Source organism: Gracilinanus agilis, chromosome 2 (genome assembly GCF_016433145.1).
Source record: "Gracilinanus agilis isolate LMUSP501 chromosome 2, AgileGrace, whole genome shotgun sequence".
Lineage (NCBI taxonomy): Eukaryota > Metazoa > Chordata > Mammalia > Didelphimorphia > Didelphidae > Gracilinanus > Gracilinanus agilis.
In genome coordinates, this window is record NC_058131.1 from 49,405,888 (window position 1) to 49,430,834 (window position 24,947).

At 45.1% G+C, this 24,947-nt stretch overlaps 1 protein-coding gene across 1 annotated transcript; it reads left to right on the plus strand.

The window, feature by feature from the left end:
- Window positions 1–1,526: 1,526 nt before the first annotated feature.
- VPS9D1 (VPS9 domain containing 1) lies at window positions 1,527–21,364 on the plus strand. The gene is made up of 16 exons (XM_044659382.1): window positions 1,527–1,652; window positions 4,026–4,101; window positions 4,811–4,903; window positions 5,012–5,174; window positions 5,810–5,921; window positions 6,083–6,145; window positions 6,504–6,556; window positions 6,648–6,735; window positions 6,967–7,052; window positions 10,267–10,781; window positions 11,723–11,852; window positions 13,905–14,113; window positions 14,195–14,279; window positions 17,180–17,182; window positions 19,463–19,567; window positions 21,055–21,364. Exons 1-16 carry the CDS (start codon window positions 1,527–1,529, stop codon window positions 21,146–21,148), a joined length of 2,001 nt encoding a protein of 666 aa, XP_044515317.1. The 3' UTR covers window positions 21,149–21,364.
- The last annotated feature ends 3,583 nt before the right edge of the window (window positions 21,365–24,947 follow it).

A 24,947-nucleotide genomic window follows, 5' to 3' on the forward strand; every position in this document is an offset into this window, starting at 1 on the left:
CCTCTCCAGAGCTGTGTAAAACTTCTTAACTTCTTAAACAGAAGAGTGGGCAGCTAGGTGGCTGAGTCAGGTCTAGAGATGAGAGGTCCTGGATTCAGATATGACCTCAGACATGTCCTAGCTTCATGGCCCTTGGTGAGTCACTTAATCCAAATTGCCTGGCCCTTACTACTCTTTTGCCTTGGAACCAATGCACAGTATCCAGTCTTTGTGTTTTTTTTTTTTTTTTAATTAAACCCTTACAATACCGGCAGAAGAATGGTAAGGGTTAGACAATGGAGGTCAAGTGACTTGTTCAGGGTCACATAACTAGGAAGTGTCTGAGGCTACATTTGAACCCAGGACCTCCCGTCTCTAGGCCTGGCTCTCAATCCACTGAGCCACCCAGCTGCCCCCCACAGTATTGATTCTAAGATGGAAGGTAAGGGTTTAAAAGAGCAGGGGAGGACTGAGGGGAGGGAGAAAATTTGGAACTGAAAATAAAATTTAAAAAAACCCCAAAACGAGACCTTTCTTATTTCGCTAATATTATAACTAGACATTGCAGGTTATGCTTTATTGCGCAATTAAAACATAATTGCTACAGTCTCCACACAGGAGGATAGACCTAGAGCTGGAAGTGCCTACATCTTCTCTGCCTCAAGAAGAAGAAAGTGGGGCCTAGTTTGGAGTGAGACTTGCACATGCGCAATGGGGGTTGGTGGGGCTGGCGGGGTGGGGAGGTCACTCTGGCCCTCGGACTGCAGAACCCGGGGCTTAATTAACCCTGTCCGGCGCGACTAGCTCCGGCAGAGGCAACTGGGCTTAGGTGCCAGAGAAGGGGCCACCCCGGGGTCAGAAGCGAGTGGTGCTCTGCATTGGTGGAAGGAGTTTCCTCACCGGGAGATCCTGAGGCCGTCCAAGATCTACAGGGGGATCTTGGCCTCCAGTCTTAGCAGCTCTAACTTGTTCTAAACCTTAGTAGTTCCCTGGTTCGGATCTCCTGCCTGACCCTTTTGTGACCCCTGGCCAAGCAGCTGCTTGCTCTGTGTTTCAGTTTCCTCCTTGGTAAAAATGACTTGTTGGATTAGAGGATCGCCCTGGCCCCTTCCGTCCCTGGAAATCTATATTTCGTTTAGTTGGGGGTTTGGGGCTGTCTTTGAAGTGACTGTGAGTCCGCCCAGGTCACAGACTCGTGGACTTTCAGTCCAGGAAACCAACGAGTCCGGAGTGGGCGGGGCCTGGAGCGGCCGGGCAGGCCCGTCAATCTAAAAGCCGAGGGCAGGGGGTTGGGGTGGAGAAAGCGCTGCAGGGTTTGCGCCAGGCTCCGCCTCGCCCTCGCGGAAATCCTGCTCAGTAAAAGCTGTCGCGGACTTCCTTTCAGTCCTTACGCTAATGCTGTCCGGTGTTATGGGAAAGGCGGAAGTACTTTAACTATGCGCTCCGCCGGGACCCCGCTCCCTTGACGCAAGGTTCCGGCAGGTCGCAGGCCCCATACCCGGCCCCGCCCGCTGCCGCCGCCCCTTCCCCGCTGCCGGGCGGGCGCCATGGCGGCTACTGCGGCGGCGGCGGCGGCGGCGGGTGGCGTGGGGGACTGCGCGATGAAGCCGCTGCAGAGCGCCATGAAGTTGGCCCACGGAGCCATTGAGCTAGACGCTGGCAACCAGCCTCTGGTGAGCGGGCCCGGGACTGAGACTCGGGGGAAGGGGTGGACCGTGAGAAGAGGGGGAGGGGTCGTTTCTTGCGAAAGGGGGAGGGGAGGCTCCTGTCAGTTGGAGGAGGGGCAACCCCGGTTCGAAGGGGAAGGTTGGGGCAGACGGTGAGGAGGGGAAGAGGACGCACTTGTGAGGAGAGGGAAGGGTGCTTCTGGGGGAGGGGGAGATGGAAGAGAGGAAAGCCTCTGTAAGAAAGGAGAAGGAGAGGGACAGCCTCTGTGGGGAGGGAGAACCCCCATTAGGAGAAGGGAGAGGGACCCCTGGCCTGAGGGAGGGCCTTCATGAATACTGGGAAAAGGAGTACAGTCCCTACTGAAAGCCCTCCCACCTGTAGACCCTTGCCCATCTCCTAGACATCCTTGGGGCACCCCAGGCCCTGAAGAAGAGGGGGTAAGGTGAGAGTACCAGCACATTCGAGCCATTTCAAGCCTTGGGAAATTCTGGGATCCCTGCTGTAAGTGCCTCCCCAGTGACATTTATTGTAGGTTCCCTTGGGGCACTCTTCAGTACAAAATTCAAATATTTTTAAAGTGCCTCTCTGTGCCTAGGGCACTGGTGTTACAAAGATCCAAAAAGGAATGTTGCCTTCCTCAGTCCCTAACCTCAAAGACTTTTACCTGGTTTACTGGAGGATGTGATGGGGATGCAAATAAGTATGATTTGAGGTAATGTATGATGCCATGACCCATAGAAGAACCAGGTCAAATATTATAAGACATTTATGGAGGGAAGGGTGACTTTAAAAATACAGAATGACTTTTACACAGTCCCAATGGAGGGGCTTATGAATGAACACTGACAGACCTGCAAAAAGGAAGTAGAGCCTTCCCCAGACTGGAAACCCTTGTTCTAGCTCCCTAGTGGAACTACATGGTCTTTGATGTTGTGGCCCAAAGGATTCTTGGCCAAAATCTTTCACCAAAAATAGATCTCCACCCTACTGCTTCTATATTGCCTAGTCAATGATTCATAAAGTTTTTTGTAACAAGATAGCACCTTGGGTAGTTCCTTTGGCATAGAAGTCTGACTCCCAGCAAGGAGCAGAGAGGAATAATAGAGAAGAAAGGATTTGGGGGACAGATAAGTAGTTCAGTGGATAGAGTTCAAATCTGACCTCAGATACTTTGTAGCTATATGACCCTAGATTTAGCCCCAGTTGCCTAGCCCTTACCTGCTCTTATGCCTTGGAATCCATAGCAGTTTTATACAGAAGGTAGGGATTAAAAAGAAGAAGAAAGGATATGGCTCATTAATAAGAAGGAAACCAGCTTAAAAGTTGGAGAGCAGGTAGAAAAGCAGGCTGAACTACTAGACAAGTCAGAAAAGAAGGAAGGTACTAAATGCCAAGTGTAGGATGAAATTCAAATTCCTGAATCCAGTTTCTGAGTTTATTTTCTTGAGCAACAGGTTTCCCTTGATGTCAGGAATTCTATTCATAGTTCATATTAGCCTCATAATTATTGAGGGACATCAGTATTTTAAGTTACAAGGCTGAGATGCTGGAGCCCTGGCTTCCACAACCCTAAACTGTGTCAGCTACATCTGGTTCCTGCTCCTATAGTGTGTAACTATGGTAAACTCCCCAGGGAGTGTTTTAAGGGAGGAAAGAAAGAAGGAGATTCCCCATCTTTGAAAGGAACTCTCAAAGCATCACACATCCCCAGTGGATTAAATCATATGCATTATGCCTTGGGGTAGAGGTTAATATGGGTACATTCTCAAAGCATGAAACCACAAGTCTAATATATGCCTTTAGTTTCCTACACACCCAACAGGGAACTGAAAAAAAAAAATGAAAAGAGGAGTTCAAAAATATATCTGAATAGTCCAATTATTTTTTTTTTAATTTAAACTGGGAATTTTTTAAAGCCACAGGTCATCAGGTTGCAGGAACTGAAAGGTTCAAGGGAAACTTCTTTTCCTATTCCTAAGTGAGAATTTCATTTCCTTCTTATGTGTCTGAGGATGTCAAAGAAAAAAATGCCCTGTTAATTACAGCCACTCAGTGCTTAATATTGCTATGGGTAAAGCTTTATAGAGAGCAGAAGTGCTTCAAAGTTGGAAAAATAACCAGAGTAGATGCTAGATTGTTAAGATACAGTCTTCTTCAAAGGTTTAGCAATTTAGTCCCTTGAATTTGACCCAGACAATAGTCCTGATTAGATTGTCAGGAAAGAAGAAATAGAATCAGCCAGTAATTAGTTACAACAGGAACTGGAAATCTTCACTCCTTGATGTAACTGGGAGAGTTTTCTAGACCAGCACCTCACAAAACAGTCCTTGATTGGCTTGGCCCTTGCTGACCTAGTCTCCTTTCTTCTCTGGAAATAGGAGGCTTATCTCGAGTACCTGAAGAGCATCCACTACATTTCCCAGGTGCTGCTGGAAGAAGCAGAGACTACAAAAGGTACCAAAGGACTCTCTAGTTTCTGGCCCAGAGATATTAGTTCTTCCAGGATTTAGAGCAGCTTCAGTGGCTTCTCAGTATTCATCAGGTCTTAGGTTTCAGGTTTTCCTGAGCTATGCCAAGTTACTCATTATAAAAGGGATTTGAAAGTTTAACATAACCAGTCTCATTCATTCTCAGAGAGAAATCCCTGTGGTTCTCTCAGAGGGCATGGTTCTATTTCTGCAGTGTTTCTTCTTAAGTGGAAAGACTTAAATAGAGCCCCTGTTCTGAATTGGATTATGCTTTGTCCCATTATCAGCAATATGTGGGGACTATGTGAGAGCTATACTCATTGGTCTAGTGAGGAGAGCACTGATCTGAGGGTCATTATACCTGCTGTACTTCCTGGTTGGTCCTAGGAAAAACTGAATCCCCCACTGGTTTTGGGAGTCAAGTCTGTGCTCTTCACTGTGCTACTAGCTCCAAATATATAAAACAGAAGCAATTCTGATGCTTTCATTACTTCCCCGGGAAGGCTCAGAGGAGGCAGGAGAGGGCAAGAGGAGGAGAGAAAAGAGGAAGTAAAAGGATTAGAATCTGTTTCTTAGGATGTAGTGAGGAATGAGGTGTTTTTTGTTCACTTCACCCTTTATCTTGTCCTAGTGTAAGAAGGTCTCAGATTAAAGAGCCAGCTGAACCCAAACTCACTGTCTTATCTCTCCATCAGAGGGGGGAGACACTGTGACCCCAGACACTCCAAAGATGCTAAAGCTGGCTGAGCAGTGTTTGGAGAGGGCCAAGTCAACAGCTGCCAAACTGGGTGAGTGCTTAGCAGAAGGAGAACTCTCTGGGACTTCTTTCCCTTCTTGGTCTTTTGTATGCAGAATTGCTTCCTTTTTTCTGACCCTTAGATTTCTGTATCATACAGGGACAACTCAATTGAAACCAACCATACCTGTGGCTATTCCAGGCCACAACCCAGCCAGCCGACACCGCAGAGTATATTCAGATGAAGGAGGAAAGTTGTGTCCCTTTCTGCCCCCTGAAGTCTTCCAGAAGCTGCAGGTGGTTGAGGCACAAAGTTCTAAGAAGTAAGGAATAAAACAAGTTTTGGACAGAGCCTTCAAAAATGTTTCCATATGGGGGACAGAGTGAGCATTAGTGGTGTTAGATGCTGGGCAATGTGACATGACAAGTTCGATTTGGTCTCTGCAGTCTGAATCAGATTTACTCTAATTATCCTGACTTCCTGGGAATGCCCATTCATTTGCCTTAGCAGTAGGGCAGCCAGCTCCTGGAGAAGACAGGTGACCCTAGTTTTATAAAAGAACCCAAGTTGGGATGGATAGGTCCAGTTTTTTTCTCATTCCCTCCAAGTACTTTTCCTCAGTCTCCAGACTGGCTTGTCCTACAGTCTTCTCCAAAATCTCTAAATGCAATAGAAGGTATCTTGGCACCCTGAGGACCCAAGCCTCTTGATCACCTTCACTCTGTAGACCCAGGTCTTCTTTGCATGTAACCTATAGGATAGATGGGAGAGACAGGGGGCATTGGGTCAGACTGTAGGGGCTCATGGGCTGTGATGGGCCCCTGTTACACCAGCCAGCACAACTTCCACTTGTGCCCATTTTGAGCCAAGGAACTCTAAAAGGACCACTAGTTTTAAGCCTTTCCAAAGCACTGTAGGGCTTCCAAGGTGGGGTGTCAATTTATGGAAACTTTGCAGGGAACTGACTCCCCTGGAAGAAGCTTCGTTACAGAATCAGAAGTTGAAAGCTTCTTACGAAGCTCGGCTGGCGCGACTGAATCCCAGCCAGGCAGTACAGAAGACATCCCTGGTGAGTGGGACCTGGGCACTGTGGTTGGTCTCTAGAAACAGTGGAGAACCGCCTGGCTAATGTCTCTTAGAATGGGAGCTAAGGTTTGGGGATGATGGCAACCAGGGGAAGAAGGCTGCCAGTGGCAGAGGCAGCCTCACTTTCCTACTCCTGTGTCACAGACTCTGTCCCTGCAGCGGCAAATGATGGAGAACTTGGTGATTGCTAAAGCCCGAGAAGAGACAGTATCCTTTCCAGCCCCTTGGCATTTGTACAAAGAAGGGTTGAACTAGAATTCAGTTTGAGAGGGGAAGGAATAAGAGCATTTAGAGTCCATTGATGATTTGGGTAGATGGATTTAACTTGATCTGGCACTGAAAATGACTTCTCTCCTAAGAAGCAAAAAGCTTCTTGGAAAACTTTGGCCTTCAGCAGGCCACAGTCCTGGAAGCAGCTTATGTCTTTGCCTCATTGTCCCTGGAAAAGATCCCCACCCCAACTCCCAACCTCCCAGCATCTGCCAGGAGGGCCAGGCCTTTCATCTCAGGGACATTGACACATAGACAAGCCCAGAGATCTATCTCCTTGACCCAACTTCCCCAGCTACAAAGAAAGATGGAAGAGCGCAGGCTGAGGCTGCAGGAAGCTGCAAACAGGTGAAACTAATGCACATCTTCCAGAATTTGGAAAGGGGAATCTTTGAAGTGCCTGGCTCCCTGAGTCACTGCTCCCATGCTCTTTCCATAGGAGGTTCTGTAGCAGGGTGACCCTGACTCCGGAAGAGCAAGAACAGCGGGCTCTCTATGCTGCTATCCTGGAGTATGAGCAAGACCACGTGAGTCCTGGCCTTCCCCATGGTTTGATTTTCTCTGCAATGGAGGGCCAGCCCTTTGCTAGGAGAGACTGGATGGCAGTAGGTCTTCCTGCATGGTGAGGAGCAGAAAACCTTAGCAAGGGCTTCTACCAGATTGTGGCAGGCATGGCTGTGGGGGCACCCCCTGCCTTGGGAAGAAGGATGTGCACTGAGGAAGTGCTCTGCTCACCACCACCTCCTCTCTTCTGGCAGGACTGGCCAAAACTTTGGAAAGCCAAACTGAAGAGAAACCCCAATGACCTCTCCCTGGTGACAGGCCTGGTGTCCCACCTCCTCAGGTATCAAAGATCTGACCCCTCCCTCCCCCACCTGGCAACAAATGACAATCATAATGGTTACAGCTACTGTCTGTGGGACTTTCCTGTCAGCAAAGGACCTGAGCCTTTGTGTTAGAATGACAGAATTCCTGGTGAGAAAACTGAGGTTCAGTGAGGTGATGACTTGTTAACGGTACCTCAGCTCAGAAGTATTTGAGGTAGGAGTTGAATCCACATCTCTCTGATTTCAAATTCAATGTCAAGCTGCCCAGGGAAGTGATTCACTTGTTGGGCTTCAGTTTCCCCATCTGCCAAATGAGGGACTTAGATTAGATGGCTTCTGAGGCCACTTTCTGGCACCAGTCCTCTCTAAGACAGATAAACATCTTGTCTGCTCTGTCACCTCCCACCTGCACTTGGCTGCTTCTGCTCAAGTTTAGGGAAGAATATCATGAGTCACTCGGCACCTCCTCCATGCCAGGAATTGGGCTAAGTGCCAGGGACATAGAGACACAAATGGACAGCCCATGCCTGTTAGGGAAGTTGCATGTGCACATAGAGGTATAAACCAGACAGATAAAGCCTGGAGGGATGGTAGAAGGCACTGGCAGCTGAGATGGGATTCATGTGCAGGAGGGAGCTTCTACTGAGTTTGAAGGAAACTAAGGATTCTTAAGTGTCAGGAGGAAGTTGGAGTGCACTTCCAGCAAAGGTACAGACCTTTGAGGTGGAAATCAATTGTCCCATGTACAGAGCAGTACTTAGGCATATGTGAATGGGAATAGAATGTGACACAGCTATAAGGTAGGGTGGCCCTTTTGTGAATGCCAAAGAAAAGGGGGAGAGGGGCTTCTCTACACTCCCTATTAAGGAGCCACTAGAGTTTATTAAATGGGAGAGTAGCATGGTCAGACCTGTATTTAAGGAAAACCACTTTGATGTTCAAAGGAGAGATAGGTACAAAAAGATCAAATGGGGGCTATTGCAATCATCTAAGTGAAGATGATGAAGGCCTGAAAATGGGGCAATGACTGGTGCAAAGAGAGTATATAGGTAGAAAGGACAAGATTTGGCAACAAATTGGTCATGTGAGTAGAGTGAAAAGAAGTTGGGCTAATACTAGGTACCCTCAGCAGAAATGGGAAAATTTAGAAGAGGAAGGAGATTTTTGGAAGGGAAAAGATGAATTCTGATTTGTATTGATAAAGATATAAAAAAAGCTTAAATTCTTAAAAGTTTACCTTAAGGCAACAAGTGGCTTTGGAAATTCTTGTTTGTTTTTAAATAATATTTTTTCCCAATTATAATTTTTTACAGTTCATTGTTTTGAGTTCCAAATACTCTCCTTCCTCCCCACCCACCCTTTCCACTCCCTGAGTGGAAAGCAGTCTGATAAAGGATTTTACATGTGAAATAATGTAATACTTTATCTTTAAATTCTTAATATTATTAAGCTTAAGAACTTACTTGTTCAGACTACAAAATACTTGACTAGGCTAGGAAAATTATTCAGAAGTGTTAACTGCAACTACAGACTCTTTGTTCCTTTGGGTGTAGGTGTAGATATATAGATAGATATATAGATATGTATATGTATATGTCATATCAATTTACTATTATACATTTAGTTGTATTGATAGTCTTTATTCTCTTTGGAATGCAACCCTCTCTGTGAACATTACTTTTCAGAAAAAGATGCCTTATATCTAAATTCTGGCCTCAGTCTCTTCTACAGTTGCAGGGTGAAATCCTGTTTTATTCCTGAGCTAATTAACTTTAAGTGAATTATTTTTTTCATTAATAAGACAGACTAAAGTTTGAGATGCCCATGAGACATCCTGTTTGAACTGTCCAGTAGACAATTAGTGGTGTGGGACCAGCACTCTGCATAGAGACCATAATTAAATCCAAGTGAACTGCTGAGGTCAACATTTGAAAAACAGAGAGAGGGGAAGGCCCAGGACAAAGCTTTGGAGACCCTCACAGTGGAGGGATTGTAATACTGATGATAGTCCAGCAGAGGAAATTGAGAAGAAGCTGTCAGATAGGTTGAAGGAAAATGAAGAGAGAACAATCTCACAAAAACCAAGAGAAGAGGAAGTATCCAGAAAAAGAGGGCATCATCACTGTCAGATGCTAAAGATATGCCAAGGGCAGTGAGGCTTAAGAAAATGCTCTGAGATCATTTGGTGTCTTTGGAAAAGATTGATTCAGTTGGGTGATATGGGTGATAAGTGGGAAAGCTAGACTGATAAGGGTTGAAGAATAAGAAGAGAGGAAATGGAGGCAACAACTGTACACAGTTCTTTTCCCTTCTTTAATGGAATTTATATTTTTGTTGTCATTTGACAGACATTTTTTCTTCTTCTCTTCCCTCCCTCACACTGGAAAGGAAAAAAACAAATCTGTAGTTGGATTTTTCAAGGAGTTAAGTGTGGGAGGAGAGATTTGGGACCGTAGTTTGAAGGAACAGTAGAGAATATTAAGGGTATTTAATGATGTAGAGACTTGAGCATATCTAAGCAGCAAGGAAGGAAGTAGTAGATAAAGAAACACTGAAGATTAGAGGGAGGATAATTGTGGTGACAATCTACTGGTAATGGAGGACATGGGAGTGAGGCCTGCACAGAAGGGTTCACCTTGGTGAAGAGAAGGGTCACTCTTCTTTGGTGACTGGAGTAAAGGAGAGAATGGAAGATGCTGTCACACGGTATAAGGTATAGAGAAGGGAAGAAGGAGAAGCTCACAACCGTGGCCCCTTTGAGGAGAGGTGGCAAATGAGAGATATGAGCAGGAGGGCAGAGGGCCAGAAGATGTCAGCTACAGAGCAGGGAGATAGCAAGTCAGTAGATTCCAAGAGCCTCAGGGGAGGTCAGGGGAGACAGAAGGCTGAAGTCAGGTTGGGAACAGGAAATCCAGCTTCCAAAGATTTTTCTGTCAGGCTTATTTGAATCTCTATTCTGATCCTTTAGATTTCAGTAGCCCTTCCTAAATGCCCAGAACCCTTTCATATGGAGTCCTCCTTTGAGAGAGGAATGTTGGGCTCCTTGTTACCATGGGGAAATGGAGGTCAGAAGGAGCTCTGTACTTTGCCCTTGGAAAAACACTGACTACTATGGTAGAAGGGTCCCCAGGCCCCCCATGCACTTTCCTGTTATGGTAAGAGATGACTGAAACAGTTGACTCAGAGCTTCTTAGCTACCTTTTTAACCAGATGCTTTCCCTTGACTTCTAGTTTTCCTGACCATCCAGTCTCCCAACTGCTGAAGAAGCTACAGTGTGCCGTGTACAACAGGTTGTACCCCATTATCAGCAAGCACGCTACCACTGACTCCAAGACCAGCCTGGGTTTCCCTTCCCTTTCCCTGGACGCAGATGGGCTTCTGGCCCCTGGCAGTCGGCGGCTTCGAGCTTCTCAAAGTCTTTACTGCATGTTCACCCTCCCTGAGCCCATCAGACTGAGCCAGGAAAACTCACCAGCTGGCCTCCCCACACCCCTGCCACATCCTGGCCCCCTGGACAAAGAAACGGAAGGCAGCCCAGCAGGCTCCCCTTCTCCCCTAGTAGAAGTCACTCCCAGCCTGCTGGACAAGGACAACTCCTTCGAGGACCTGGAGCATCTCTTAGCAGCTCCAGACACCTGGGCCCGAGGTCCTGGAGGACTCACAGGGTCACAGCCCCCTGGCAAGAAGCCGGTGACATTGCCCGAGCAGCTGAAGAGCATTGTAAAGGATGTGCACAACTCCATCGGTGAGGGCCAGCAGCTGGGCAGTGAAGTGAGGGGGGAAGAGAAGGGAAGTCTTAAGTTAGAGCCAGAGATCAGTGATTCCATCTGCTTCCTCTAAGCCCCACCCAGGGCCCTTGGCAATCTCCTGTTCTGATGCTTCTTGGCCACAAGAGGGTGCCATGTCTCGCCCAACTTTGCCTTTCTGGCCCTTTGGTCTTGAGACAAAATTCGACTTGCTCTCCTCAGCTGGGATTGCTTGTGCCTACAGTTAGCCACTTGGAAGACCCATATAAGTGACTATGACCACGCCTTTAGTAGTATAGGTGGCATGGTAGGCTCACCAAGAAAGCCTCAGGATCAGAAGAGTAAGGAATAAGAATAAGGAGAGTGGTGGCTGGAAATGTTGAGTAGAGGGAAGGAAGAATAGCTCCATTCCTTTATTTATTGCTGAATTCTCACTCAGACCCCAATTACTAAGAGGGACAGAGGTATACGCAGCACACCACCTTTTCACAACCAGTCTACAGCGCTCCTTTATTCTTCTGCTGGTATGGCTCCAACCTTGAACTCATGGTTCCTGAAGTTAGCTAAAGAGTAGCACAGAGGATGCAGATCTCAAAGAAAGGGACATTACTTCAAGTACCCTAAGTCTTTACAGAGTCACTCTCCTGGTTAGAATTCATAAATAGCTATGAAGATGGACAGAGTCAGACTACTTCTGCCCATCAGCTCAGGACAATTCTCATGACCACCTACAGATACAGCATCTCTAAGAAATAGCAAGCCAACAGAAGGTGGTTAGACCTGAGACTTCTAGGGATTAAGGAGTGGGGTGGTAGTGAATTTCAGCATCAAGTGTGGACTGTTCCACAGATTTGTTACTAACTAGAAGCCTTTGGAACCTTGGAGTTCCTTAGTACCTCCTACAGCCTCTCATGAATGTCCTTAACTCTGCTCCCGGCAGACAGATTGCTTTCCCTTACCCTCCTGGCATTTGAGGGCTTAAACACAGCTGCTTCCAAGGATCGATGTCTGGCCTGCATTGAGGAGCCCTTCTTCTCTCTTCTGTGGGCACCACTGCTGGCTCTCTACAGGTATTACATCTAAGAGTTGCCACTTTTCTGTATCTAATGGTGCTTGTTCTTCATCACAGACTTTTCACTCTAATTGGACTAGTTCCCTCATTAACTAACAATTATAGCTGTCCAAAAGTGTAATGGGAGGTGTGGGTTCTTACATTGGAGGTCTACAGGCAGAAACTAGAAGACTACTTGTCCTGTTTGTTATAATCAGGTTACCTTCTAGGTGTTGGTTAAATGGCCATTGAGGTTCTTTCTAACTCTGAAATTCTGTAAACCTATAGAAGACAATGCTTTCTTTCCTATGTTCTTTTTGTCTCTTGTAGGCTCCCTAGGCTACCTGCCTATAAGGATTTCTTTTTCCCCTGAATACTTAATTCTTTGAACATTCACTTAGCACTTAGGCATAAAATCTACTAAATAGCTAAACCCTAAGCTCTTTATGGGCCAGGACTGTCTCATGTTATCTTTGAATCCTTTCCGTGACTATAACCCAGTGATTCCCAAAGTAGAATCCCCCTGGTGTGTGCTGCAGCGATCCAGGGGGCAGTGATGGCCATAGGTGCATTTATCTTTCCTATTAATTGCTATTAAGATTTAAAAAAAAAAATCATTTCCAGGGGGCTAAGTAATATTTTTCTGGAAAGGGGGCGGTAGGCCAAAAAAGTTTGGGAACCACTGCTATAACCCAAGATCACATTTGTATTTCTTTTACCTACTTGAATTTACCATTGGATATGCTTTCCATAATGTCCTTTGGCTTGTTTTTAGCTTTTCTTCATCAAACCCTTTCTAGCTATGTGATACTGAGCAAGTCACTTAACCTGTTTCAGCCCCAGTTTCCTTATTTGTTAAATGGGGATAATAGTAGCACCTACTTCACAAGACTATACTGTAGATCAGCCAAGATAACACATGGAAAGCAGTTTACAAATATTTTAAATCGATATGGAGATGCCAGCTGTTATCATAAATGGTAGCCACCTGGAATCAAAGCCTCTTCTTTTATATTTTGGGTTATTTGTTTTATCTGATGAGATGTTTATTCTTCCTTGGTTCTAAATTAACCTCTTTTCCCTCCAACCAGTTCTTCTACATGAGGCCATTTTTTTAATTAGATTTTTTTTAAACCATCTTAAAAACTAGGACTGTTTACTAAGATGCTGGCTGATTCCTTTGTACCTTACTAGTTTCTCCATGATTTTGCTGAAATGTTAGGCTAATCTGTCATTCAAAATGCAGTTGTTCTGCAGTAACTAAAGTCAGTTCTTCTGCTCCAGATTCCATGTTTTAGAGCCTACTTGGGTGAATCCTTTCTATTTTTAGTCATTTTTTCCCCTTATTTGAGCTTTGACATCTTATAATTTCATACTTACCTGATTTATGACCTATTTGCCTAATCCTAATTAATCTTAATTGTAAAGACTAAAATTCAAATAATGGTCCAGAAACCCTTTTCCCCCTTAGTATCATTTGTTTTAGACTTTCCCTATCCCATCTAGTAAAAGGTCAGCTTTTGTCTTAGGTGCTCCCCATGTTTTATTTAGAGAATTTTCCAGTTTTACTTCTAGGCCTAATTAGATCTCATTTTTTAATTCATTCTGGGGGAAGTTTCTCCTTATTCTTTTGTAACCATTTTTAGGATCATGACTCATTTGGGTGTTGGGTGGTGGTCCTATTTGCATCTTTATGTGGTTCTTGGTTCATCCTCTCATCTCATCTTTCATCACAGGCTTGGGGATCATCTTTGTGTGTGCCCTTAGTATGGTTTCTGAAGAAACATCCAACTTGATTTTCCTTGGACCTGACAAGGAATTCCCAACCCTCATTCTCACACATGCACACCTGAGACCAGTGTGAAGGATGACCCCACAGTCCTTTGGTGGGAAGGGATGAGGTACCGATAACCCCTTCTCTCCCACCCTCTCATTCAGAAGTGCCCTATTTTAGGAACCTCAACCCCCATGAATCACCCCAGATCTTTGAGACCAATGGGGTTAGGAATCTTCCCTTCCCTATGCCCGTAATCCTCCAAGCCTAGGCCAACCCTTACCTCTCTTCTGACAGGATTGTCTATCATACCCGAGAAACAGCTCTCAAAAGGAGTATGGAGCTCTGTGGAAACATGCCTCCCTCCGCCCTGGGCATCGCCTCCAAACTCTTCCCTCAAGAAGCAGGGCTCAGAGGATCAGGTTCCTACCCTTACTGTACAGCAGTCCAAGAGCTGGGCCTGATGGTTCTGGAGAGGTGTCCTCAGAAGAAGCTGGAGTGCATTGGTAATGGAAGGGCAAGTCTGTAATGTGGGGCTGGGGGAGGTGAGGAGCGTGCCCATCTCACAGCTCTTCTACACCTTGTAGTTCGGGCTCTCCGAATAATCTGCGAGTGTGCTGAGGAGTATTGTGGAGCCAAGGAGTCTCGCCTGCAACCCAGCACAATGGCCATGTGAGTATTACACCCTCCTCTGAACCCTAATGTTTGAAGTATTCCATGTCACTGGAAATGGGGCTTCCTGTAAGCATGCCACTTGAGGAATACACATGGATGTTGTATATAGCAGGAATGTCCACTGATAATCCCAGGCTCAATCTTCCCTTCATCTGGCAGCAGTACTGGGAGGGGTCTCGGTACAACCCCTACGTGCTCACAAGCAGCAAGGGAGTCTTTTGTCTGCTATACAAGTAGCTTAGGGCCTGACTGGCTTCAGAAGTGTCTTCCACAGACCCCAATCACGCCCCTGAAAAGCCAGTGTGAGGGGCAGTTTTGCATCTGAAGCAAAGCAAATGACCTGATTGGCATCATTGACATAAGTCAGCTAAGGGATGGTGAGGTGGTTCTACCCATGAAAGAGTTCAGTTTCTGCTGCTTGGGGCTTCATTTACAGAATACTATTCCACTGTAGTCTCAGAGGCTTATAATGGGGTGTAAGCCAAGATTACCATTTTGACAGCTCTAAGATAGAGCCCTGGACTCAGATTGGAAGACCTGGGTTCTTATCCTGCCTCAGACACTTACTAGTTATGTGATCCTGGGAAAATCACTTAGCCTATTTTAGCTTAAATGAGGAAAATAATAGTACCTACTTCCCAAAGTGGTTGTGAGGATTAAATGAGATAGTAGTAAGTATTAATTGAGTGTCACCTGCTGTATAAGTGTTATCACTCTAGAGAAGTAGATTGTCCCTTCTCCATCCCTTCTTGGAGAGCATCCTTGACCCTAGAAGCTTCCAGCTTGCTGACTCCTTTCAGCTCTGCCTTTCAAGTGGTGAAAACTAGAGACCCAGAACAAGCAAGATCATTCCAGGACTCTGGACTCCAAAGCTCCATACTCTTGATATCACTCTTAACCAGATAGGGCAGAGGATTGTTAATAGTGGATCAGTCAGGCTCCCACTTAAGTGCTTTATCCTGCTTCCTGAGTTTAAAAGCTACTTTTTTTTTATCTTCTTTTGGGGTCCCAGAGATCCTTGGTCTCTTCATTCTTTTTATCCTCATCCCACTATCTGACCCCTAAACATTTGTCAACTGCCAGCATCTTTCTTCCACCATTTTCTGCCCTGTGCTTACTCATCCAGTGTCTCTCTCAGCACTAGGATCTCATTCTTCCTGTCTCATCCTGAAGCAGCCTCCTCCTGGTTTATACCATGTGGGAAAGGTCCTGAAGTCAGGAATAAGATGATCCAAGCCTGGAGAGAAAATTTCCTCCAAGTTGGAGATTAGGCAGGTCCTAGACAAGGGTATCATTCACAGGCAAGAGTTGGAGTTCAGTGTGATCAACTTATATACCTCTCACTCCATCCTTCTAAAATCCTCAGTGTTATGGGATACCACTTAAAACTGGAAGGGTGTTCCAGAAATGCCTGGTTCAAATCCCACTATAAACAGGCTAGTCTGTTAGCATTTCTGTGCTTTAGTTTATTTGTTTATAAAATGAATGTAATAGCACCTGCTGAAGATGAAATGCAATAATGTGTATTTTGCAGACCTTAAGAAATTATATAAATGTAAATGATTGCTATTATTTCCCAGTGTGCTGTATACAACACAGTTCTTTTCCCAGGAACCCAGACATCTCCCTTTGAACCCTGGACTAAAACTGCTTTCCCCAGTCCTTAAGGTTGGACTTTATGCAACTGGGGCTTGCAGCCTACTATATTCAATTATCATCTTTCCACAGATGATTCCCAGATCTGTTTATCCAGTCCTAACCTCTTTCTTGAACTCTAGTCTCACATCATGAGCTGCCTCTTGTACATCTCAGATTAGATATCCCACTTGAAATTTCATACTTCTCACAAGCAAAACAGAACTCAGGACCTTTTCCCTAAAACTCTTCCTCTCTTCCTAGATTCCTTATTATTGTCAAGGTTATATCGCTACCTTCCCAGTTACAACCAGTCTCTGTGGCATCCTCTACACCCCACTCACACTCATTCTACAGATTTGTTGCAAGTCTTTTCTATCCTCACAAGATTTCTTGGCTGGATCCCTTTTCCCTACTGTAACACTGCCCCCACCCTGGTGCAGGTCTTCAGAATCCCCTCCCACCTGACTGAGCTACTACAGGATTTAAATGGGTTAGTCTCCCTGCCCCAAGTCCCTCCCCATGCTAGTCCATGCTCCACTTGGCTGTCAGAGTGACCTGGTGGTATAACCCTGGCCTCCTCCCATGACAGACTCCAGAATCAAATATGAAATCCTCTCTTGAAGTCTAAATTCCTTCACAGTCTGGCCCCTTTGTACTTCTTCAAGTCTTCTTTCCCGTTCAGGTTTCTCTAAACCATCTCCTTCAGCATTTCTTACAGCACAACAGTATTCTATCATATTAGTAGGCTATCACTTGTTCAGACATTCCCGGATTGATGGACACCCCCTTTTCTAAATCTATGATACCATGAAAAGAGCTACTCTAAAAAATTTTGTACTTATGGGCCTTTTTTTCTCCCTTTGATTTTTTTTGGAGGGAGAATAAGCCAAGTAATGCTATGGGTCAGAGGGTATGTATAGTTTAACAACTTTTGGGGCATAGCAGGATTCTGCTATGTAGGGTATGAATGAACTTATTCCAGGCTCTGGGCACAGCCTGTTCAAAATAATGGGAGATGAGAGTGGCATGTGGGAGGGAAAACAAGAAAGCCCATTGTCTGGACCATAGAAAGCAAAGAACAATCCATAGATGGGAAGAAAGTGAAAATGGGGGCAGGATAATTTGATAAATGAGGTGTAAAAGGATGGGTTATGGGCATCTGTGGAAGGGTTGATAGAATAGAAAACACCTTCGTGAACACCCCTTACGTAGTAGCTCCTGAGTATTGGATTCAGAATGGTGTCACTCTTGGTCCCCAGCAGGTAGAGTTCATCCCCTTCATGTTCACATGCACAGTTTGCCTGGTCTCCTGTGGAATGCAAACTAGGAGGCAGCCCAACAGGCCCTTGGGTTCTGTTCTGATGTTCAAGGGGAACGTGATCTGCTATCAGCAGTATTGTGAACCAGAAGGATCTGCTGGGTCCTGTGCTTCCAGCATTTCCTGATTCCAGGCCCAGAGAGGAAGACTCTAGTGCCATGTTGGCAAACTTATGGCATGCGTGCCAGAGGGGGCTGCTCCCTTTCCCCTCTCCTCATGTGCTTGAGGACATTTCTCACTTCACCTACCCCTCTGCCCAGCAGCCCAATAGGAGTGCTTCCTCCCTCCCCTTTCTCATGCATCAGGAAAGTTGCAGTTTGGGCACTCAGTCTCTAAAAGGTTCACCATCATTGCCCTAGTACTATCAGGTTCCCCTTTCCCCCTCCTCTCTATACCAGACCTGAATTCTCATAGCAGTCTAACAAACAGAAAAAGATATAGGGGAGGTGCTGGGGCCAGCTATGTTGGCTCTAAATTAGGTGCATAATGCAGTGGGAAAAGCCCGTTTGAAGGGTCCAGGCAGGTGCTTTAGAGGCTTTCCTTAAGGGCCATCTGAATGTCTACTACTCATGGTCAGGGTCCTACCAGCCCAGAGGGCACTTGGGCATCAGTCCCAGAGGCAGAGGAGGGCCTTTTGTATTTTTCTTTCCATTATCCTACCATGTTGTAGTGACCTCAAGTTCACAACTTTAGATTTTTAATGTGCTTTAGATTTTTAATGATTTATTAATAGAATTTAATAGGAAATGTCAGTACAACCAACTTGCTTTGCAACAGCTTATATTGAAATGAATTTTAATGTATAAAATTTCATCTTCATTTCACAATCTTTGTCCATTACTCCTCACATACTTTTCTTCTTGGGTACTCATGGTAGCATAAATTTAGCTCTGATCCTGACTGATTTTTGTGCTTTGTGGCACTTCATAAAGATGCCCCCATATTTATATACTTTATATATGTGATTATACATGATACTCCATTGTCAGTGGATCACAGTGTATGTAGCCTTTCTCCTATTATTGGACATTTACCTTGTTCCACCTTTTTTGCAATACAAATAATGCTGATATAAAAATCTTTGGATAGATTTCCCCCTTTTTTTTGTTTTTAGAGTATATTACCAACAATGGGCTTATTGGATCAAAAGACATGATTGTTTTTGTAATTGTACAAAGAAAGGTTGTTCTGTAAAAGAATTCTCTTTTACTATTCCACTAAAAATAAATTATCATGCCTCTTTACAACCCCACTAACATTTGATTATTTTTGGCCAATTTATTGATGGATATTAGGTAGTAACTGAAATTTGTCTGACTTACATATTTTTAGATATTAGTGAGGTTGTGCATTTTTCCATGTGGTAATTAGGAATACATTTTCCTTTTGAAAAATTCTCTTTCTATCCTTTGACCATTTTACTTTTCTTACATTTTGCTAGTTCTTTATGCCTTTTAAATGTTTTAATCTATCATATTTACCACAAATGTTTTTTCCAATCTGTTATTTTTAGTAATAGAAATAAATTTAGTAATAGAAATTTTTTCTTTTAGTCAGACTTTCTGGTCACTAATAATGCCTTCCATTTTAAATAGAAAGAAGTTTACCCTGTAATTCAAATGAATAGTTATTCCACTTAGAAAACAAATATAATTTATTAGTTTTTATATTTGGAATATGCATGGAAGATTAATAGATTTCTTTCCATCCAGGCAACACTAAGAACAACCAGAAGAATATATGAGGAGAAAAATAAAATTTATTACATACATTCCACTGTAAACTGATCTTGTATGTAGCTACCCCATATATTTCTCCTATCTTGGATTTCTGCCAGCTCATTCCCCTAAACTACTGTTTGGTATGGATAGGATGTATCTTATTTTCTTGACCTCAACCTAACTTCCATCTAGATCCTAAACTTTGATTCATGGATTTGACTGGAATTCCTTAACTGTTATCTTGAAGCCAAAATTTACTGGCTGAAGTATAAGTCAACAAGGTGGTACAGCAAGCAGAGTGCGAGTTCAAATTCAATCTTAGACACTAATAGCTGTGTGATTCTGGGCAAGTCACTTAAATAATAGGACCTACCTCCCAACTTCATTGTGAAGATCAAATGAGATATTTATAAAGTACTTAACACAATGTCTGTCACAGAGAAAGTGCTTAATAAATACTTGTTTACTTCCTTTCTTCCTGTGTTTTTTTGGTTTCTCTGCAGTGGTGCTGACGATCTGTTACCCATCCTGTCTTATGTAGTTTTGAAGAGTAACCTCCCCCAGCTGGTGTCTGAATGTGCAGCACTGGAGGAATTCATTCATGAGGGGTAGGAATGGGAAGATATCTATGGTTCTAAGGCGGAAAGGGTTGGGGAGGCTAGAATAGCTTTTGTTTGATCTTCAACTATTTCTAAGGATGGGCTTCCCAGGCAGGTCTTGCCCTTCTTTGGGTAGAAATTTAAGTGCAAAAAAGGGGTTTAGGAGCATGGGCTGGGAGCTCTTGTCTGGATTAGTGAATCTGGCCCATTTTTCTATCAGGAGATTTAATCCAGTCAGTCACCAATTCTCTGTTCCCAATTAATACTTCAGAATTACTCTGTAGTTAGCTAACCAAAGCAGTCATTACACAGAAGATACTATCCTGACCATAAGTATGATCCATAGATAGTTACAAATAGCAGGGGGCTTTTCTTCCCAACCTCCTATTTGTCTTTTAAAAATTATTGAGATCTTTATTGTTCCCTTAATTAAACCCACTGACTTTACTTGAACTGGAGTCTCTCCTTAGACCACTTCTCTTGTTAAGAGGTTAACATGACTCCTTACAAGTGCCTATTTTTAAAGCCAAAGTCATTAGAAGCCAAACAAAAAAGAAAGATAACCCCTAGTTATACCATTTCTCCTCCTCCCTCCCTTCCCCCATCCCATCCATTGTGTCTTTCCCATACCCTCATCTCCTTGGATGTGGGAAGAAGAGGCATGAAGCCACCCCTGTCTTTGGGGTCAGGGTCATTCACTAGCTAGCTGACAGTTCTGCTCATGAAATTTGACAATCCAGCAGGCTCCCTGGGGTATGACTTGGGGAGCCAGCCAGACCAGTGGACCTCAGAGTCATCTGGACCTTAATGTGATGGGACAGAAAAGAGAGGGAGGGGAAACTGGAGGAGACTGAGGAAATTGAGGGATCTTGGATTTTCCAGAAAGCAGTAACTCTGGGAAGTATAGGCACTCTCCAAAGAGACCTTGGCTCTGGGAAGGACCCTTCAGAATCTTCATCTGCATCTCCCAACCCTCTTGGTCCCTTAGCAATTTCTCAGAATTCTGTGCTAGAACATGTGCTGCCAAACTTCCTCAGCCTTCTTGAGTATGCACCTGCAGAAGATATCTCCTCTCATTCTCAGTAATTCTACATTTTTATTTACAAAGACAAGAATTGCTAGGATTCATAACCTTTTGCCCATTCGGTGTCCTCCGAGTTGGATTAAAAATGGAGTGTAAATTTATAAGAGTTCATATATCTCTAAATTAGCCATGAGCTCTCTATTCCATTTGTGTTTCTGTCTCCAGGGCTTGCACAGAGTAGGTATTCAGGAAATGCTACTAAGCTTCTTCCACTCTCATTCCAGCTTCCCTGACAGTCATGCTTTTCTGAGGAACTGCTCCTGAAGGGCAGAAGAAAATGTAGGGGCTGTGTGTGTATGGTAGTGGAGTGATCCCTCCTGAGAGGACTGGGCCCTGGAATGATGTTGAGACCAATGCTGCCATGTTGTGTCCCCAGATTGATAATGGGCTCTGTCTGATTTCTTTGTGCCAGGTATCTGATTGGAGAAGAAGGTTATTGCCTGACCTCCCTGCAGAGTGCCCTGAGCTATGTGGAATTGCTGCCACGTGGGGCTTTGGTGAAATAGCAGGAGAGAAGGACACACCACCCTGGCCTTGTTGGTCCATGGAGGAGGATAGAGCAGCCATCCCTGGGAGATCCCTAAAAACAAAGACCTACAGCCAACCCTCCTGTTCCTCCCACTCATCCTCTTCCCAGAGAGAGCGTGGCCACTCCTGAAGTCAGAGCTGAGGGACCTCTCCTTCAAGTCTCAATTTGCCCATGGCAGGGCATGGGCAGGGCTTCTTTTCCACACTGGCTGGATAACTTTGGTGGTTGGAACACGGATAGTTGGAAAGTGCTCTCCTAGCTTTATTTCTCATTATCAGACTCTCCTAACCTCTGTGCACCAGAGATAATGGAGCAATCTGGTGTGAATCTTGAAAGTGGCTTTTCACCTCCACCTTGACATCTACTGTCCAGGGGGCTCATGACAAACTCCTCTCCAGGATTATGGGAAAACCTGCTCCCCCATGGCCAGCCAGTGACATGGAAAAGATTGGCTTCCAGGACCCAGCTTTCTCCGGAGCCCTGGGCAGTTGCTCTCCTTTCTGTGAGACCAGGGATAGGGAAGGGACTTTCAGTAAAATCAGAATATTTTTGAAATCCCCAAGATGAGCTCCTAGATGCCCACTCTTGCTTCTGTGAATGCAGCTGAAGGCATTAAGTGAGGCAGCTAGGAAATCCTTACTGTCAAGTCCTGGGCTATACCAGTGGCTGGTTTACTTGGTCACTGCTGTAACCCTTTCCACTGTCAAGACTGTCTCACCAGGTTGGTGAGGAGCCACCTTTCCCACCCCCTTCCCCACCTTTCTGGCTTGTCCTGTCAGAGTGGCATTATTCCTAATTCCTAGTTTGGAGGCTAAGGCTCTTGAGATTGACATGCTGAGCTTTACAGCCTATCTCCTCTGAGTGGGACATTCCATCTATCCCAAGTCCTGTTCCTCCTTGACCTCCTGGACTCCCTGCCTCAATGGCATCCTCAAAGATATGTGTCTCAGAGAGAGGTAGAGCCAGGAGAACAAGTGGTGAACAGGGAGGACCCTTTAAGGAAAAGACTGGGAAAAGGGTTGCCCAGTGAGGGCCCATCTAAGAAAACTGAACAGAGAAATTGAATTGTCTCCCCACCCCTGAATCAGCTAGAGGGAAGGCTCCACTCGGTACCTGTCCCTGAGGGACTGAGCACCATGGACACTCTTCTGTTATCTGATGAGAGTGAGGTAGTGGGCCTGCCCCCCACCATTGGAGAAAGGGCTCCAAAGGCAAGTGGTGGAGTCAGAATTGGCAGGGAAACCAGAGTATGCCTGGTATACACACATTTCACCAGCAGCTACAGGCCTTGGGCACCCGGCTATTTGCCAAATTTTGGTCTCCAAACAGACTCTGAAGGTGATTTTTTTTCCACCCCCTACTCTAGAAGGAAAATCCCAAGGACCTAGACTGGGGTCCCCACCCCCCCAGGAAGTCCCCACCCCAACCTGAGCTGCTTTAGCATGTATGTTCAGAAAAGAACAAGTCCCAGAATCGGAATGTCCTGTTGTGGGTGAGTCTCTCGCCTTTAGACTTGTCTCCTCTCTCCCTCTCTTCCACAGAGCCAGAATGTGAAGGGAAAATAATTCTGTGAAAATACCCATGCTCTGGTCCTAAGATTTGAGCACCACTGATAAGGGAAAGTGGGAATGGGCCTTTGAAAGTATTTCTGGGTGGTTAGATTTGGGGAACTGGGATTTCCAGGCTGCACAAGAGAGAACTACTACTGACCTGTTACACTAACTGAGGACTACTTTATATAATCCCGGTAAAGGGGTTAGGGCCCTCCACTGGAGATGAGGGCATCTTGCTTAGATTTCTCCTAAGAAACCAAGGAACAAAGAAGAGATTAGAAACTTGGCTCGGGATATAGGATTCCTGGGTTTGGTTCTTTCCTCCCTTTGTGACTGGTTATGTTACCACTGTATCTTAATTCTTTATGAGGCCAGAAGATCTTAGAGATCCTCCTAGAAAGGGCCCAGAGTTTTTAGGCTATTTTGAGATAGACACAAGTTGTAACTATATTTATTTATTCATTCAGGATACTTTGCTGTACAATAGAATTCATTGGTCTGGTTCTTGTATATCTGGAAGAGTCTGGGAAATATCACTATTTCTCTATGTGTTGGGGATGCTGAGGCCTATCTTGGAGCTTATGGTTTGGATGGCCCTTCCTCTTCCCCTCCCTCCCCCTCCCCCCCCGGTCTTCCCCCACTTCCAGTTTGTCCTGTGTTTTGCAGGCATTTCTTTTTCCCCATAAATGAAGGAGGAGCTCTCTGGAATCCCTGGTTCTCAGATGAGCCTCAGAGCGAGCTCCTGTGCTCACGGATAGCTCACTCTTCCTGACCCAGAAACAGTCCTCCCTTGACTTGTTTTTTGTTCGCTCCTAGGTCAGTGTGAATCCTTTGAAGGTCTGTGGGCAGTGGTGTAAAGGGCTCTGAAGGCCCCAATGGGAAGTGTATTTGCTTGCCAGACTCAGCCTCCGCTTTTGCTGCATCTGGACAGTGATAATGTGTCATAAAGACAGGCCTAAAGGCTGGGGAAATAAAACAGGTCACTCACTACTGGCCTTGTTTCTGCCTGGATCATTACTCTTCCAACACTACTTACACAGAGCAGTTTAAACTTTGAATGTTGTCTGTTTGCATTTCTCCCCAAAAGGCAAGCTTCTGGAGGACAGAAAGTATACCTTTCCCTTCTCCAAGAACACCACCATCCCCTTCCCTTGCATGCAGGACCCTGTCTATAGGGTGTGGTATTAGGCCTCCATAGGCCCTTGGTAGTTGGGTTGTGTAGAAAGATAAATAAAAAGGATGTTTAATGTTGCCATTGTTCTCTGGCAAACAACCAAGAGAATTTCCAGGACTATCTAGGCAAAAAAATGTTTTTAAACCCTCACCTTCCATCTTAGAATCGATGCTGTATATTGGTTCCAAGGCAGAAGAGCAGTAAGGGCTAGGCAATGGCAATTAAGTGACTTGCCCAGGGTCACATAGCTAAGAAGTATCTGAGGCCAGGTTTGAACCCAGAATCTCCTGTCTCTAGGCCTGGCTCTCAATCCTCTGAGCCACTTAGCTGCCCCTACCTGAGTAGGGTTTTTGAGGGCTCATAAGGAACTAGAGAAAGAGGGCCACTTTGACTGAAGGAATGAACTGTCTCTTCACCCCACCTCAATCCAAGGAGAGAGAGAAGATTAGAGGTGGCCAAGCAATCCCATGTTGGGAAATTGGTTTTAAGTCGGATTCTTAACCTGGAAATTTCAGGGTCTTTATGAACTTGGATGGGGAAAAAAGTCACATCTTTTTTTCACTAATTCTTGGTTTCTTTATGTATTTGAAACCATTATTCCGAGATAGGGTCCACATAGCTTCCTCCCCAGACTGCCAGAGGGATACAAAGGTTAAGAACCCCTAGGCCTAGGGCAGTGGCTTACCTGAAAAGGTAAGGCAGAAAGCATCGTGAACACATGAAGAGGCAGGAGACCAGGGATGACTTTCTGTCTACCATGCTGCAGGGAAAGAAATCACCTTCCACGATTGCAGTAATATCAAAGCTTATTGGGGTCTGGGAATAGTTCTCTACTGAGTCCCTTTGTCCAGGCCAGCTGTAGAGGAGGGGCTCCTGTCTACCTTTACAAAGGGTAACGAGTCTTGCTCTCAGGAATGCTGCCCAGGGTTGTCTCCAAGATAAAAACTCAGACTGGTGGTGAGGTTCTTTCTCCTTAGCTGTTACCTCCTGGGCCCAAACCCTACGGATGCAGCCCCTGGACTTGGCCTCTATATAACCTCCATTTCCAT